This window comes from Orcinus orca, chromosome 9 (assembly GCF_937001465.1).
Source record: "Orcinus orca chromosome 9, mOrcOrc1.1, whole genome shotgun sequence".
Lineage (NCBI taxonomy): Eukaryota > Metazoa > Chordata > Mammalia > Artiodactyla > Delphinidae > Orcinus > Orcinus orca.
In genome coordinates this window covers 13,621,567-13,639,736 of record NC_064567.1, presented here as the reverse complement: position 1 = coordinate 13,639,736, position 18,170 = coordinate 13,621,567, and the positions used below count along the sequence as shown (strand labels likewise).

At 37.6% G+C, this 18,170-nt stretch overlaps 1 protein-coding gene across 5 annotated transcripts in view; it reads right to left on the bottom strand.

Annotated features, from left to right (window-relative positions):
* Window positions 1-18,170, bottom strand: part of KDM7A (lysine demethylase 7A) — an 83,162-nt gene that overhangs the window by 47,190 nt on the left and 17,802 nt on the right. For 3 of the 5 annotated variants that reach the window (XR_007479355.1, XM_049715076.1, XM_049715072.1), the window contains exon 2: window positions 855-940. Coding sequence is in view for 4 of the 5 variants with exons in the window: in XM_049715076.1 (XP_049571033.1) it covers window positions 855-940 (86 nt within the window). In the remaining variant the exon portion in view is untranslated. Of the gene's footprint in view, window positions 1-854; window positions 941-9,443; window positions 10,885-11,047; window positions 13,344-18,170 lie in introns of those variants that run through there. The other 2 variants (XM_049715073.1, XM_049715074.1) reach the window with 2 other exon arrangements.

Genomic DNA, 18,170 nt, shown 5'->3' with positions numbered 1-18,170 from the left:
ACTGGAAGATTTTTTCTTCTTCTTCCAGTTTTATTGAGATATAATTGACATACAGCCCTGAATAAGTTTAAGTTATACAGCATAATGATCTGACTGACACACATCATGAAATGATGACCACAGTAAGTTTAGTGAACATCCATCATCTCGTGTAGATACAATAAGTGAAATAGGAAAAAAAAATTTTTTCCTGTGATGAGAACTCTTAGGAGCCACTTTCTTAACAACTTTCATAAAGAACATACAGCAGTGTTAATCATATTTAACATGTTGTACATCCCTAGTACTTATTTATCTTATAACTGGAAGTTTGTACCTTTTGACCATCTTCATCAAATCCTCTCCCCCATCCCTGCTTCTGGTAACCATAAATCTGACCTCTTTTTCTATGAGTCTGTTTATTTGTCTTTGAAACATAAATGACCAACAACACTGTGTTAGTTCCTAGCACACAACATACTGATTCAATATTTCTATACACTTCAGAATGATCACTACGATAAGTCTAGTTACCATTCTTTTTTTTTTTGTAATTTATAGAGATAAAAACAGCCAGAATCAGAAAAATTTTACTTTATTGCACTTCGCAAATTGAAAGCTTTGAAAATATGTATTTGAGTTTGGGGGCTTTGCACTGGCAATTAAGAAGGATAGTATTTTTTTCACTTAATGTTTTGACTTGTTAAATAAGTTATTTAATAATTCAAACAAAAACTGTATTCTCAACATCTTCAGAAAAATCTTCCTTATAGTTCTTGGTGGGTATAATATAACTAGTCAGAGTATCATTAAAGTATTGTCATGTACATATTAAGTTCTAAAGTTCAATTTTTATTTAAGCTTCTAGTACTTACTCAAGGAGGAACCATGTAGAACTGCACAGTTGGGACAGTGATATAGGTCAATGTCAACAGCATGATGTTCTTCTACTCCAACACAGCTAAGATAAAGAAAAATAAAGCCAATGTGTAAATAAGGTGAAGATTTTCACTTAACTATAACAGATTGGTTAGAATTTAGCTGAGAAATGTACAACCTCACCAATAAACTTTGTAAAGTACAGAAACACATGCAAGAATAAATTTAATTCTCTTCCTTACATACTTGCTGAATAATTGTGGGGTTGAATATGTGGGAAGTGATTCACTACTAGCAGCAGTAGAGACAGCAGAAGTAACATAATTATAAACCATAAAACCCTCAAACCATTATGTAAATACTACCTGTTATGGACTAAATGTTTGTGTCCCTCCAAAATTCACATGCTGAAGCTGTACACTCCTGTGTGACTGTATTTGTAGATAGGGCCTCTAAGAAGGAAGTAATTAAGGTTAAATGAGGTCCTAAGGATTGGAGCCTTAATCCAATAGGATTAGTGTCCCTATATGAAGAGACACCACAGAGCTCACATACCCTCTCTCTCTCCTCTCTTCTCTCTTCCTCTCCTTTTCTCCTCCCTGAGCAGACTAAAACACCACTTAACTTTAAAATATGACTGTCATCAGCAGAGGTGATTAGTAAATTTGGGTAACATCACTGACATGGTGAGAGCACTGAGTCTTAACAGTTCTGCTTTAGGTCTCATATCCCTAATTAACCAGTTAAATTAGTTTGAGGCACTGTATCTGGAATACTCCATATCATGGAGTATACAGCAGCAGCACTTAAATAAAAATAAAGTTTAAGGGGACCACCTAAGAACTGATAAAACTACATAGTGACATCTTGAAAACAGGAGTAGTTCACCAACGAAAGACCACAGCAGCTTTGCTCACTTCCCAAATAACTTATTAGGGTAAAAATTTATACATGTTTGGACTCCCAAAAAGTTTCAGAACAAAAACACAACCACAACTAGGACTTGAAAAAGAACCAAAGCAGACCTAACACAGAATTTTGGGGCATCAGTTGACAGGTGTAACAGTGGAAGAGAAAATTAGTGAAATGGATGACAGGCTTATCATTCAGAATGTAGCAGAGAGAATAAGATGGTGGGAAATACAAACAAGACTGTAAGAACCATGAAGGATAAAATCAAAAAATGTATAACATACATTTAACCACAGCCTCAGAAGGTAAAGAGAGAATAGGGGTAGAAGCAATATTATGAGCTAACAGTTAAAAATTTGCAGAAATAATGAAAGACACTGATCTCCAGATTTAAGAAACCCAACATATCCCAAGCAGGATGAATAAAAAGTCTACATCTAATCACATCATAGTAAAACTGCAGAAAAACAAAGGCAGAAAATTTCAAAGCCATAAGAAGAAAAAAGCACAGATTACTTGCAAGGATGAGAGACTTCTCAAAGCAATAATGGAAACTGGAACACATTAGAATATCTTACATGTGCTTAAAGAAAATATCTGCTAACCTAAAATATTAACCAAGCGTTCAACATTCAGTTAAAATGTGTTTCGGGGAGGGGGTGGTAAGTAATTGTACAACCAAAAACTGAGAGTTCACCTCCAGCCAATCAACAGTAAAGAAAATGCCAACAGATGTACTTCTGGCAGAAGGAAGATGATCACAGAGAGGTCTGGGATGCAAGAAAAAACGGAAAAGCTAAGAAAAGTAGAGTAATAAATATGTGGGTAAACTTATACAAACACTGACTACATAAAACAAATAATGTCATGTGAGGTTTAAATATATATACAAAGAGCTAAAACACATGACAATAGCAGCATTTGAGTCAGGAGAGGACAAATGGAGTTACAGGGTCCCGAGGCACTTATACGAGAAGGAAAGAGAAGGTAATGATTACTGTTAGACTTCAATAATAATGAGTTGAGGACCCCTATTATAATTTCTTGGGAGACAACTAAAAGAACAGAAACAGAGAGCATAGCTCCCAAACTAGTTGGGGGCAGAGGGTGATTAAAAAGAGGAGGGGAGGAAAAAGAGAAAAAAAACCAAAAAGACTAAAATAAGGTATAAATTCAAATATATCAGTAATTATATTGTATGCAAATGGACTAAATGCTTAAGTTAAAAGACAGATTATATGGCTGGACTTAAACAATACAATTTGCTGGTTATAAGAGACATAAAACAAGGATACATTAAGGCTGAAAGTAATAGGATGGGCAAATAAATACCACAAAAATAGTGATCAAAAGAAAGTACAGCTATATTAAGCAACACAGAATCTAAAGCAAAAAATATGAGATAAACATGTTCACTTCATAATGACAAAAATTTCAATTCACCAGGAGGACAAAACAGTAGTGGAGATTTTGACAATTCTCTCAGTATCTGATAGAATAAACAGGCAAAACAAAAATCTATGAAATATACAAGATTTGAACTGCAGGATTAAAAAAATATGGCCTAATGAACATTTATAGAATCCTACACCCAACATCCATAGAACACACATTTCTTCTGAAGCACACATGGGCCATTCATAACAAGTGATCATACACTGGGCCACAATCAAATTTGAAGGTCTGAAATCAGAAATTCTCTGGCCACAGTTCAAGATAGAAAGCAATGACAAAAAGTTAACTAGAAAATCTTCATGTGTTTAGAAATTAAGAAATAATATTCTAAATAACCCGAGTCAAAAGATAAATCATAATAAAGGCTAAAATTAATGAATTAATAAACATCTACCTCAAAAAAGTTACAGAAAGAATAGCAAAATAAACCTTAAAAATACAGACAGAAGGAAAACCAAAAGAACAGAACTGATGACACGGAAAACAAACATACAATAGAGCACTGAAGCCAAATATTGATTCCTTGAAATGACTTGTAAACCTCTAGCAAGCTCAAGAAAAATGAGATAAAACATAAGTAAACAATGGTAGGAATGAAAAGAGAGAGAAAACTATAGATTCTGTACATGCTAAATGCAAAAGAGGGTATTATGAACAATTTTATGCTAAAAGATTAAAAAATATAGATAAGTCAGGCAAACCTGGGTCACAAAGAAAAAAAATATTTGAATAGTCCTAAAATTGTTACTTATATTAAAAATTATCCCCCTCCCCCCCAAAAAAAAAAATCCCAGGCCCAGATGGCCTCACAAGCAAGTTCTAGCAAATATTAAAGGAATAAATAATTCCAATATTATATAAAATTTGCACCAGCAAGTAGGAAAAAAAGACTTACTTTCTAACTCATTTTATGATAGCATGACCTTGATACTAAAACTTGGAAAGGATGATACAAGAAAGGAAAATTATAAGTCACTCTCATTTATGAGCAAAGATGCAAATAGCAAGTTTGGTCTATCTCTGGAATGCAAGGTGGTTTTAACACTAAAAAATTTAATCTGTGAAATTTGCTACATTAACAGATTAAAATAAAAAACCATATGACCATTTAAAAAGAAGCAGGACAAGTATTTGATAAAATTCAACATTTATTTATGATTAAAAAGCAAACAAAACCCCTTAGAAAATTAAGACTACAAGGATACTTCCAAAATCTGGTAAAGGGTACTTATAAAACTCCTATGCAAATAACATGAGAGCAGTCTCTTTGAGATAAGAGCAAGACAAGAATGCCTGATGCTACCACTTCTAATGAAACTTAGCCTGGTGTAGTAAAATAAGAAAAAGAATTAAAAGGTATAGAGATTGGAAAAGAAAAAGCAAAGCTGCTACTGCAAATGCTGTGGTTACACATGTAGAAAATGAATCTGTGGATAAATTACAAAAATCAATAAAAAGAAAGGTGGCAAGATACAATACCAGCACATAAAAAGTAATTGTACATCCATATACCAACATTATAAAGCTAAAAAATGAAATAAAACACCATGCACAACTGCAGAAAAAATGTCAAGTATGCTGGAATTTAACAAAAACTATGCAAAGACCCCTTTAAGAAGAATTATAACACATTATTAAGAGACTTTAAAGAAGACCTAAATAAATGGAGATATACATCATGATCATGGATTTGAAGTGTAATATGTAAAGATATTAATTCTCCTCAAATTGATTTATAGATTCAATCTAATCCCAGTCAAAATCTGTAGAACTTGACAGGCTGATTGTAAAACTGATATGGAAACATAAAGAGCCAAGGATACATAAGGCATTCTTGGGGGGGGCGGGGGGAAAGAAAAAAGCAAACTCTCTACCAGGTATCAAGACATATTTTAAAGTTGTAGGAATGAAGGTAATACAAAACTGATGCAAGAGCCCCCAAACAGACCCAGGCATATGTGGACACTTATGCAGCAAGGACAGACTTTTCTGTAGGAGGTCCTGAGACACCATTTATATATCTGTATGGGGAAAAAATGAAATTAGACACCTATCTCACAACATAAAAATTTATTCCAAAATAGATTAGAAACACGCATGAAAACACACGTGAGAGGAAAACTACAAAGGTTGTATAACATAAAATCAAAATATCTTTATGACTTTGTGGTAGGAAGTGTTGTCTTAGTCAAAACATAAAATGTACTATCCATAAGGGGAAAAACTGGTAACTTTAATTATACTAAAATATATAGTTCATTAAACTATAAAGAATGAAAGGATAAGCCAGAGTGGGAGAAGACTTTACAATAGAGATAACCACCAAAGGAATTATACCCACAGTATAATAAACTCCTACAAATCAATAGGAAAGGGGAGGGGAGAAGAGGGGAGGGGAGGGAAGGGGAGGGGAGAAGAGGGAAGGGGAGAAGAGGGGGAGGGGAGAAGAGGGGAGGGGAGGGGAGGGGAGGGGAGGGGAGGGGAGGGGAGGGGAGGGGAGAGGAGGGGAGGGGAGGGAAAGGAAAGGAGGAAAGAAAGAAGGAAAGAAAGAACCCAGTAAAAAAAAAAATGAACAAAAGATGTAACTAGGCACACAATAAAAGGAAATACAAGTGACTGATACACACATGAAAATATACGTAACCTCATAAATAACTGGAGGAATGCAAACTAAAACCACAATATGCTCACCATATTGACTAAAACTAAAAAGTCTACTGATACCAAATGTTGAAGATGATGTGGAGCAATGGAAACTCATATACCACTGGCTGGAGTAAATTTGGCACAGCCATTATGGAAAACAATTTTGTAAAAGAACTGAAGAATCCTATATTCTATGGCCAAGCGATTCCTCTTTTAGGTACATGTACCTTAGAGAAACTCATGCATGTGTGCACAAGGACACTATACAGGAAAGGTTACAGAATCATTATTTCTAATAGTCCATTAACAGTAAAATGTATAAACTACAGTATATTCTCACAATGGAATTCTGCATAATAAAAATGAAAGAACTATAGACCCATGCAATAACTGAATGAATTATATGAATGTCAATATTATGTTAAAAAAAAAGACAAGAATATATACAATGTATTCTATTTATTCATAAAGTTTAAAGCCAGGCAAAGCTGAAGTACAGTGTTTAGGGATTAAACTATAAAGAAAAGCAGAGATAGATCATAACAGTAGGATCACAGATTCCTCTAGGGAGTTGTGATCTGGAAAGGATTGCGGGGAGGTGTCTGGATCCTGGGTGGTTGTTATTACAAGGGTATATGTTTTATAATCATTCATTAAGTTATATATTTATGTTTTAGACACTTTTCTGTGTTCTTTCACAATTAAAATACTTTTAAGGATAAAATTCTATCTACAATAATATAAAAAGATTAAGCAAACAAAAACCTTGAATTAATCTAACAACTGAAGCAAAATATCAAAAACAATGTATCTTAAAGATCTGTGGATACCCCAAAATAAACCTGTTCTCATTTGAGGACTCCAGTACAATTGCTTCCATAAAGTCTTTGGGAGTCTGAGTAGAGTCTGATGCCATCAAGACAAAAAAAAAAAAAAAAAAAAAAAAGTCAAAACCAGTTGTCAAAAGTAACATATTTCCATTTGAATATTCAATCCGTGTAACTGAATCAAGTACTTGCAATTTACTTCTATAGAACGGAAATTTCTTTGGTTTTATCTGTCCAATTTAGATATACTTCATTTATTTCCACAGAAAGCAAAGGTGAATATGCTGTCTAGAAAGTTTTTTAACTGAAAAACTTATCAATTTCCAATCCAATAAAATAAACCTTAGGCAAAATTTTTTACTTATTTATGTACAACCTACTGGGTCCACGGTTTCTTATAAGACATCCAAAAGGGTTTCTGTAACCCAAAGAAAAGGTTAAGAATCATTGGATAGTGTATTCACACTTCCCAATTTCAAAACTTACTTACAAAGCTACAGTAATCAAGACAGTATGGTACTGACATACACATCAATGGAACAGAATTGAGAGTCCAGAAATAAACCCTTACCATTTACGATCAACTGATTTTCAACAAGGGGCGCCAAGATCATCCAATAGGGAATAGTCTTTTCAACAAACGGTACTGAGACAAATACATGCAAAAGAATGCAGTTGCACCCCCACCACACACCATATATAAAAATTAACTCAAATGGATCATATATGTAAATGTAAGACCTAAAATTATAAAACTCCTCAAATAAAGCATAGGAGTAAATCTTCATGGCCTTGAATCAGAAAATGGTTTCTTAGATCCAGCACCAAAAGCACGAGGGACAAAAGAAAAATAGATGAATTGGACGTCACCACTACAATCTGAAGGCTTCTGTTTTCTCAGCTTAGTTTAGTGCGAGATAATCAGCCGAGTCTGGAAAGTGGTAGAGCAGTGTGAGGAAAGGACATACAAAATAGTTGACCTGAGGAATGAAGACCAAGAAACAATAACACTGCTAGGTAGCACTGAGACTCCACCTGAGCTCTCTGATAATGAATTCCAAGTGAAATCATCTCTGCACAGCTGTGTGATTGTTTTCGTTTTCTTAGCAATGTTCAACCATGTGGCGCAGGCCCAGAGGAGGAGCTTGGGTCCATCGAGAGTTGGGGTTTTGCAGGCAAAGACTAGAAAGGGAGTTGAGGATATTTACCAGGGAGATAATATAATGATGAACCATGAAAGCGAAACTGGACAAAAGGGGCATGAATACAGAAAAAGGTAGTGAAAGATGGTGAGATGGTCTTAGGGGGTCTCAATATGTTCTCAGCACTGACTCAGTGGAAGGCCTTGAACAACCGATCTGTAAGAGGCAGAGATGATGCTCAAAGAGTGGGATGTTCAGAATTTAAAGTTTCTGAAGTAGTGTAGTCTATGACAGTGATAAGGTACAAGTGTAATAACAGCAGGTTGCTAAAATGGAGCAAAGAAAAGGGTCACTGGAGGTAAGTGAGAAGGTATCTCTACATTCAGTGAAACAATTCCAAACCACACTCCCCTGATTTTGGTGCTACTCTGACCAGAACAGAAACTCAAGACCACAGAAGCCAACTTGACACTTCTAGAAACTCGTGGTTTGTCTCGTCATACCTTAACTATGGCCACATTCCTTATGCTTAAAAAGTGATGGTTACGCCAAAAGAATTATTGAGAAAAAATTGTTGGATATGTCCTGGAAAACCTAAACCAGCATACATCATGAACTAACGTATGAATATCTAAGATACATATATAAGGGTGATTCCCATAAAGCTTAGGGAAGAAAGAGAAGACAGGGACATTCCAATTAATTAAGGACACTTCAGCAAAACTTGGCTAATGATCCTCAAAGACCCACGGTTCCTCTCTCCAGCTTCTGCTCTTCACTTCCACACTCACCCTCTATACTCTCTTTTACTAAAATGTCCGTGATATCTTCAGGTTTTGACCATTTCTAATCAACTGGCAAAACATTTATAGCTTACATTTATCAAAATTTTTCAGAACTTAATGGTAAATTTGGTAAATTAATAAAAAACAGTACATCTGATAAATGAGTAAATCTTAAAAACAATCCTTTATATTAATCATTAATCCTTTATATTAAAATATAATTTTAAAAATCAAATTAAACATAAAAATTAAATGCCCCTAGACCAAGAAGGTTATTTCAGATCTTTGGACGGCACTAAAAGGAACTACTACATACATTTCAGTTTCTCTCTCAAAGGGAGGGATAACTTCTCCCATCCCTCAGCCCCCGTTGAAAGAATTCTAGAGTCACTGTAGCTTTAACAGATATGTTAAGAGCAAATGCAGTAGGACACATAAAATGCAGAACTCTGAAAGCAAACTTTCTAACTTTCAAATCCCCTTTAGTCTCTCACTCCATTTAGTTCTCTTATAAAACTTTCCTTCATATACAAATCGCTCCATTTTTTCCTAATGGCAAAATGTTCAATGTTTATTAGACCATTGGGACTGTGTGTGTGTATATGTCGGGGGGGGGCGTTTCCTATAGGGGTGACAATCTGACCTTTTCTGAATAGCTTCCATCTATAGAAGAACAGCCTCCTTGCCATTTGGTGAGTGTGACAGTGACAACTTTAGCACTTTCTATTGTCTTAATCTTCTGAAATTGTTGCTTAGCTGGCTGCTTCTTTTTTTTTTTTTTGACACTTAATGAGAACAGAATTGAATTAATGACTAACCAGAATTCCCTGGGATCTGCCAAACATTCTCTTTTTTCCGCTTGGATAATGCTCCCATTTATATTCCCTCCTCTTGGTGTTAGAAGAGTAGGTGGCCAAATTCTTTAAGATCTTCCTGCCAGTGGACTTCATTAGATATTCCTCTTGCTTCAAATGTTCTCCCCATTCCACACCAAGGAACCTTACACTACCTAGGCTTCAAAGCTCAACACAAATTCCTCCTCCTTGGTGAAACATCTCTGGATCACCCCATATAAAGTCCTGCAACATTTTATTCACACACAGTTCCACTCACTGATGTCTAATATTGAGCTATTTTACACACCGTATTCCCTGAGTTGAGCTCAAGACTTCTCTCAGGACCACTTATAGTGCCCTCTCAACATGATGATCCCAGTAAATTTCTGTTGATTATTAACTGTGCTGAAAACTTATTTTAAAATTGATCCGTTGTGGTAAAGTTATAAGCAGGCTTAAAAAAAAAAAAGGTGTTCTGCTTGAATTTTTTAAGAATTTGGTATGGGAACTAAAGGCAACACAGTTGGCAAAAAAGGGTAAGATCTTTCAGTGTATGAATTAGTAGATTTCTCATCTTTCCTTAGATGGTAGTAGGATGTAGCAATGAAATTCATTCATTTAAAATTGTGCTTCAGTGCAAGTGTTCGCCTGTGTTTCAAAAGTTCATCTTTCTACCCAAAGGCGATTTTTATGACTTCTTCATAGAGGACTGAGTCATCCACTGTGCAACCCTCAAAGCCTCACACTAATACCATCAAAGAGGATGCAGAGTGGCCTTTGAGATGAATTAACACCAGGAATATAGAGGGTGGTTTATAACCTGCTCTTCATATTTCCTTTCATATCATAACTCTGGGGTCAGCTGAGGCCTTGGGACAACTATAAGTCAGGCAAGGATTGCCCAGTCTAGTTTCACGCCACCAGAAAAACAAGTGTCAACTGGCTCCAGTGGGATGCATAGATTTTGGACTTGGTTTGGGGACTTCCCTGGTGGTGCGGTCAGTGGTTAGGAATCCGCCTGCCAATGCAGGGGACACAGGTTCGAGCCCTGGTCCAGGAAGATCCCACATGCCACGGAGCAACTAAGCCCGTGTGCCACAACTATTGAGCCTGTGCTCTAGAGCCCGCAAACTACAACTACTGAGCCCGCGTGCCACAACTACTGAAGCCCACGTGCCTGGAGCCTGTGCTCCGCAACAAGAGAAGCCACCACAATGAGAAGTCCATGCACCGCAATGAAGAGTAGCCCCCGCTCGCTGCAACTACAGAAAGCCCGCGTGCAGCAACAAAGACCCAATGCAGCCAAAAATAGGTAAGTAAAATAAATAAATTAAAAAAAAAAAAAGAAAGACTTGGTTTGATTTCTAGCTCCAGTAGTTTTGACTTTGAGCAACTTCCTTAATTCCTCTGAGCAAGAGTTCTCCTAGGATTAAATAGGACAATGTATGTAAATTTGTAAAGCATATGGCTTAGCATATAATAAGAAATAGTACAGTAAATATTATTAAGTAATGAATAGTAACCATTAATATTATTATGCTTCTATTAGGTACCAAGCATAGCTTATACAGATCTGGGCTTATTACCTATGAGGTTGGAGCCCACGCAGGAAATTTGGCTTTATGACTAGGCTTAATATTTTTTTCTTCAGTGATGCCTCTTCAGAACTCAATTAGACACTCAAATGGCCATTCTTTAAGGGAAAAAGAAGAGAATTCCTTTTCAATTTTTAATTCCTTTTTGATGGTTGAGTTCTCTGGAGTCAGTCTACCTATGTTAAAATGCTGGGCTACTACCTATATGTGCCTTTGGGTAACTTTCTCTGTCTGTTTTTGGTCTCATCTGAAAGGATGGAGATAATGACAGTATCTCCCTCAAAGTTAAGAAAATTAATTAAGTTAGCAAACATAAAACGTTCAGAATTGAAACTGCAGAACAATTGTTTTGGTGGTCCAAAAATCTTACTTTGCTAACCGGTATTAGCTCAATAGGTTGATATTCCTGCTAAAAGTACTAGGATGCCAACAGGCATTTCCACTTTTAAATTGTATTTTATGCAGTGTTTTAACCCTAAGATACTCTATTATCAATTATCAGCTAAAGCAAAAATTTATAATTTGCACATATGAAATATTTTCACTGAAAATCAACCTGGTAGTTTTTTATTAAACCTGTGGTTTAATAAAAAAAAACCCAACTTCTGTTATTCTCTTGCTGACATGTAAAACTCTTTTCAAAAAATTAAGTGCTTTTCTTTACAAGTTGAGTATGGCATTGAAGATTTTATTTTTTGACACATTAAAGCTATTTACTGGCATATAATATGCTTAACAATATTTAATAAGGATTTTGAATGAAGTGCACACTCTGAACCAAATTCCTTTGGTTCATAATAATCTCAGAAAATTAGATAGTTTTTCTACCTCTAATAGCCAGCTCATGCTTCCAACTGTCCTAGGGCTTCCTGAATTATTTCCAACCAGCTGACTCAGAACATCTATGTTAATAAGGGTGAGGGAGGACGACAATATAAAAAGGAAATGAACAAAGAACATGAAAGGAAAATAAGAGGGACTGAAGAACCAAGAGGTAAGCTCACTGATACAAAATGTACCCCTTAAAAAGCTGAAAATCCTGTTGACATGCTTCTAATAAAATTTGTCCCAAGATGAATGTGTGAAACATATACATCAAATATAATTTACATGCTGAACATTATACTACTTGCCTCTAGAGCACAGAAAACATGCTTGTTCTTGTCACTGTCTATCTGACACCGGAGTACACAGGGTAGGCAACATAAATGGTAAATGGATTAAAGTATCTTTACAAATAAGCATAAACAAACTATTATCTCAGGAAGGTAATAATTTCTACTAGGATGCTCTAAAGAAAGAAAAGCTGCTTTAAATTTCTGAAATATCCAAAAAGCTAAGTAGATTTGCTTTTCACCACCTTATGGTCGTTCCACTAGCTCTTCAATCTCTCAAACTAATACTCTCTTACTCCTCTTTAGGAATCTACTTTCTGCCAGTGCGGCTATGCCTGAGGTATGCCAACAGTGACTAAGGAACGCTATAGTGCAAGTAGTGCCCAGCACATCTGCTGTTTCATGAAGACGGACTACACTTCTACTTATAAGCAGTGAAACAGCAAATAAATGCCAACCCAAAATGAGTATTATGTGAGAATTTAACAAGAACTTTGTAAATCATCTTAGGGGAGAAAAATCTTGCCATGATGATAAAGGATAAACAGTAGCAATCACATAGACGTTTGCTTGGAAATGTTAAGTTAATAAAGGAAGGAATTAAAAACTGTGCCATCATTATGTACATTACTGCCTTCTTTTTTTTTTTTCTTTTTTTTGGCTATGTTGGGTCTTCGTTGCTGCGCGCGAGCTTTCTCTAGTTGCGGTGAGCGGGGGCTACTCTTCATTGTGGTGCATGTCCTTTTCATTGTTGTGGCTTCTCCTGTGGAGCACGGGCTGTAGGCGCGTGGGCTCAGTAGTTGTGGCTCGTGGGCTCTAGAGCGCGGGCTCAGTAGTTGTGGCACACAGGCTTAGTTGCTCTGCGGCATGTGGGATCTTCCTGGACAAGGGCTTGAACCCGTGTCCCCTGTATTGGCAGGCAGATTCTTAACCACTGCACCACCAGGGAAGTCCCCGCTCACAGAATATTTACTGACAAAAAGCAGAAATTCCAAGCACATTAGGGAGGCATTAGTTTGGGCTACTATCCTGGCTGTAAATACCCTATTATACTCAAAATTAAATATGAATTTTGCAAATATAAAGGGGTAGAAAATGGACGTGAGGAGGAAAAAATAAATAATGGGTGAATTTTTCTTTCGAGATCTCAGTTTGAAATATCCATTTTTTTTTTTTTTTTTGCGGTACGCGGACCTCTTACTGTTATGGCCTCTCCCGTTGCAGGGCACAGGCTCCGGACGCGCAGGCTCAGCGGCCCAGCCGCTCTGCGGCATGTGGGATCTTCCCGGACCAGGGCACGAACCCGTGTCCCCTGCATCGGCAGGCGGACTCTCAACTACTGTGCCACCAGGGAAGCCCCTAAAATATCCATACTTTTTGTCAATGTAAAAGGATGCATTATTCCTGAATGTTCAAGTTTAGTCGCAGGTATATAAACCCATTGTGCAAAAAAGATCTCTGTTCATTACAGATTTATGTATTATGCCCATTTATTCTGTTCTCCTTTCTTGTAGCTTCTAAGTGTCCTTATGTTAGCTTGATTTTCCAAGTAGGGTATCTACTAAAAGAATACATAGATTAAATAGATAAGTAGAAATAGATTTTTTAAAACATAAACCAATAGCCATCATGTATTTTCATTTCAACCCAGCTGACCGTTTTAATTCCCATTGTGAGCATGGCAAGGAAAGCTATATTTTCCAGGGTCTAATGACACCTACAGAAGATTTAATATATGCATGGCTAAGAGATCACACCCTGGGATAAAAGACAACAGGAAGTCATAAACTTCTATATTGAGGACACTTAGTGATGAGTCAACTACAAAGGACAGGAGTCAATTCAAGCCGATCTAGTTCCCTAATAACCTTTCTCCTCTTGTAAACAGTCTTCAGTGCCCAAACCTAAGGGGAGAGACTACATTCTGAGTGAAGCCAAAATAAAGGATTCATCTTAGAGAACTTTCTGTTGGGGCAAAAACTAAGGTTTCTAAGGGGGACTACTTAACACCATTAGCAGGCTCCTTCATTCTCAATGAAGGATGAGTTAAGAGTAGAGGTTTGGATCATGGAAAGCCTGACATAATCCTTAACAAACATCCCTACATGAAGATTTCAAAGAACTTCAACAAAATTACAAATCAGAAGTACCCATCAAAAGCAGGGGCTTCCCTGGTGGCATAGTGGTTGAGAGTCCGCCTGCTGATGCAGCGGACACGGGTTCGTGCCCCGGTCCGGGAAGATCCCATATGCCGCGGAGCGGCTGGGCCCGTGAGCCATGGCCGCTGAGCCTGCGCGTCCGGAGCCTGTGCTCCGCAACAGAAGAGGCCCGCTTACCGCAAAAAAAAGCAAAACGGGTAATGCTGAGCTGTCCAGAAAAGGTCAACAGCAAACACTGGACCATCCTATTGCAAAACATACAGTAAGGGCAAAGTGTTAAGTGTGTAATACGTAGGGGTTTTTACCTATTAGATCCATTCAGAAGATAACATCATTATAGGTTCCTCAAGGTTCACTTTGTAATTCTTCTTTATTTCCACTAGAGGTCAGATGACAAATGATTGGCAAATACAAGAAAAATACAGGTAGTCCTTGCTTTGCATGGTAGTGTGGGAGCATAAAAATAATTATGCAATTGAAACTACACAAAGCTATCTTCTTAATCAATGGGAAAATTACAGTTGTCCCCTGAGCTTCAAAAATGTTTGTTAAAACATTTAAAACTCTCTTACTGTTGGTTATAATGTATGGAGAAATGAAAAATTCCTAAAACATTTACTTAGTACACTGTAATTTAAACCATTATGCTCTTAAGGTTGCCTTCACTAAGTGCTCCTGGCTGCATATCAAGAATCTCTCAAATGGTGGCAGTGTCAACATTCCTACCATCAGTTACTCATTTTATTATTTCATTTATGCTCAATTTAAATTTCACTTCCAGAAACATCACTGTTTGTTCTTTGCTGGACTTTCATCTTTATTGACCACTTCCCTCTTGTGATTACCCAGCTCTGTAGTACATCACGCTTATCAATGGGAAACAAGGAAGCAGTACAACAACACCCTTTCCTGTCTGTGTGTGAGCTGAAGAACAGATGCCCAGCTGTTGTGGACACACTGACTTGCTGACCTGCATACTGAAGAGCTAGCAGCAAAATCTATACTTTATTTGCACAGTTATTATATCATGATGACCAAAATTTGAATCGTGTCATGGGGGACTAGTATTTAACTAAACCATGGCGATAGAGCGATATAATGAGAAATATATATTTGGTCTTCATCCCTGGCTCCTGGCGCAAGAGCACCTAAAACCCTGGTAAGTTCCCGAGTGACGGAGGAGTGTCTTTTGTTATTCATAACAAGCCCCTTTCAACCACACCTGAGTTTATGCTAATACGGTGGCTCTGGGTGGGTCCCTGGATAGCTTCAGTATGGCTGAGTTTACCAGAGGAGCCAACCAGGATTAGAGAGTGAGAACTTTCAGCCCCACCCCCCAACCTCCAAGAAGGGGAGAGAAGCTGGGAATTAAGTTAATCACCAATGGTCAATGCTTTAATCAATCGTGCCTACACAGTGGAGCCTCCATAAGAACCCTACCCAAAGGGGTTCAGAGTGCTTTGGTGTTGGTGAGTGCATTCACGTGCCAGAAGAGCGGTGCATCCCAAACTCCAAAGGGACAGACGCATGTGGGACCCTTCAGGACCTCACCCTATGTACCTCTTCATCTGGCTCTTCATTTATAACCTTTATAATATCCTTCCTAATAAACTGGTAATAGCAAGTAAAGTCTTCCCTGGGTTCTGTGAGCCACTAGAGCAAACTATCAAACCTAAAGAGGGGGTCGTGGAAACCCCCAATTTGTAGCCAAGTCAGACAGAAATTTATGTAACCCAGGAATCCAGCATTTGCAATTGGTGTCTGAAGTAGGGGGGCAGATTTGTTGGACTGAGCCCTTAACCTGTGGGGTCTACACTAACTCCAGGTTATTACTGTCAGAGTTGAATTAAACTGTAGGATACCCAGTTGGTGTCTGTAGAGAACTGGAGAATGCTGGGTGTAGAAAACCCACACATTTGGTATCAGAAGTGTTATAAGTAGAGAAACAGTTTTCCTTTGTAGGGTGACCAAAATCTGTGAGAATCAGAAAGGACAAAGTGCGGACTGTGTACACAGCGTTCTCTAAAAGAGCATTTCTTAAACTATCCCACAGGAGTTAAGGGTACACACACAAAGATTCCATAGTCAAATAAGCCTGGGAGATGCTGGGCTAAGATCAAATCACTTTACTTACCAGCAAGACTTCTTGGAGAATTCAACAAATTGATGTGCACTTTGCACTTACCACATGGGGATCTAGATGGGGGCTACTACTTCCCACCTTAGGAATGTGTTATAGAAGTTAATTTTCAGACTCACCAGCTGTGAAGAATTTACTATAAATGTAATGTTTTATAACTATAATTGTTACAATTTAAATTCACAAACTTTTTTTTAATTTACAATTTTACAACTGGTACAAAGTACCAGCACATTAAGTGTTTTGTGCAACCACTCCCTTAACAACAAAGGATACCCAATTAGTGACAGCATTACCAAGCGTTTACAGCACGCATTATCGGAAAGCACCTGAGCAAAAAGAGTCAATAATCGATAACACACTAAAACGTTTTAAAACTATCGTTTCAAACTGAAGAGAAACTTACCAAGATGTTTGTCCCAGATTTCCCTTATCACAATATAATCAACAAATATGTATAGGGCACCTTCTAGGCTCAAGCCTAAAGACTGTGTACCCTTATTTTAAAGAGCTGACAATTTTGTCAAAATACACAATCTCCATAAGAAGCAAGATACACCATATCTCTATGCCAGCATCTGATTTTCTTCTGGGCAAAATCACCTGTGAGCCAGGACTACCCTCCCCCACAGAGCTTCTGTCCTAAGCTAAGAATTCAAAGCTACTATCTAGCACCATGAGCTCTCTGACTTCAAAAATTATAACCTTGCCTGTCAAAACTATTTAAAGGATATTTGCCAAGTCCCTTTTGCATAGCTTGACTCCTTTCCTGGCTAGGCCCATCCTACTGTCACCAATGTATCAGAATGACAGAATGGGCAATTTAAGAAGACCTCTTATCAGATTCCCCATCAAAATTCTGAAGTTTTTCTCTAGTTAAGAAAACACAGAAAATTAGAAGCAGCAGTGGGGACTGGTTAAAGTAGATAAGAGACAGCAGGAAAAAGATATAGCAAGGAAGGAGATGAAACACTATCAATGAATTGCTCCCACTGGCCTGGAGCAATTTAGTGCACAGATGAGATGGTCCAACACATGCCAACAGCTCACGGGGCATAGAGAATAACTAAGGTCCACGATGTTTAGACATTAAATGATATAGTATTCTATCAAGAAGAGCATAATATATTGTTGTTAAAATCCTTCCAAAAATAGTTAACACATAAAGGATTTTATCTTCTGGGCTTCCCTGGTGGCGCAGTGGTTGAGAATCTGCCTGCCAATGCAGAGGACACGGGTTCGAGCCCTGGTCTGGGAGGATCCCACATGCCGCAGAGAAACTGAGCCCGTGAGCCACAACTACTGAGCTGCGCGTCTGGAGCCTGTGCTCCGCAACAAGAGAGGCCGCGACAGTGAGAGGCCCGCGCACCGCGATGAAGAGTGGCCCCCACTCCCCGCAACTAGAGAAAGCCCTCGCACAGAAACAAAGACCCAACACAGCCAAAAATAAAATTAATTAATTAATTTTTTTTTAAAAAAAGGAATTTTATCTTCTGAGTAACTTTTCTGGGATACTCAGCCACATTTCACAAGTAGAATCTTTCAGTTACAGGAAAATCTTACTTAAGTAGACCATAACATTCCCCGAAGATGGCAATGCTGTTGCTAGTTTTTTATATGCTAATTAATCTGTAAAATGTTAACACTTCATTGCAGTTGTTCCCAGGCTAAAAGGTTACTTACTACTATGAAATGCTTCT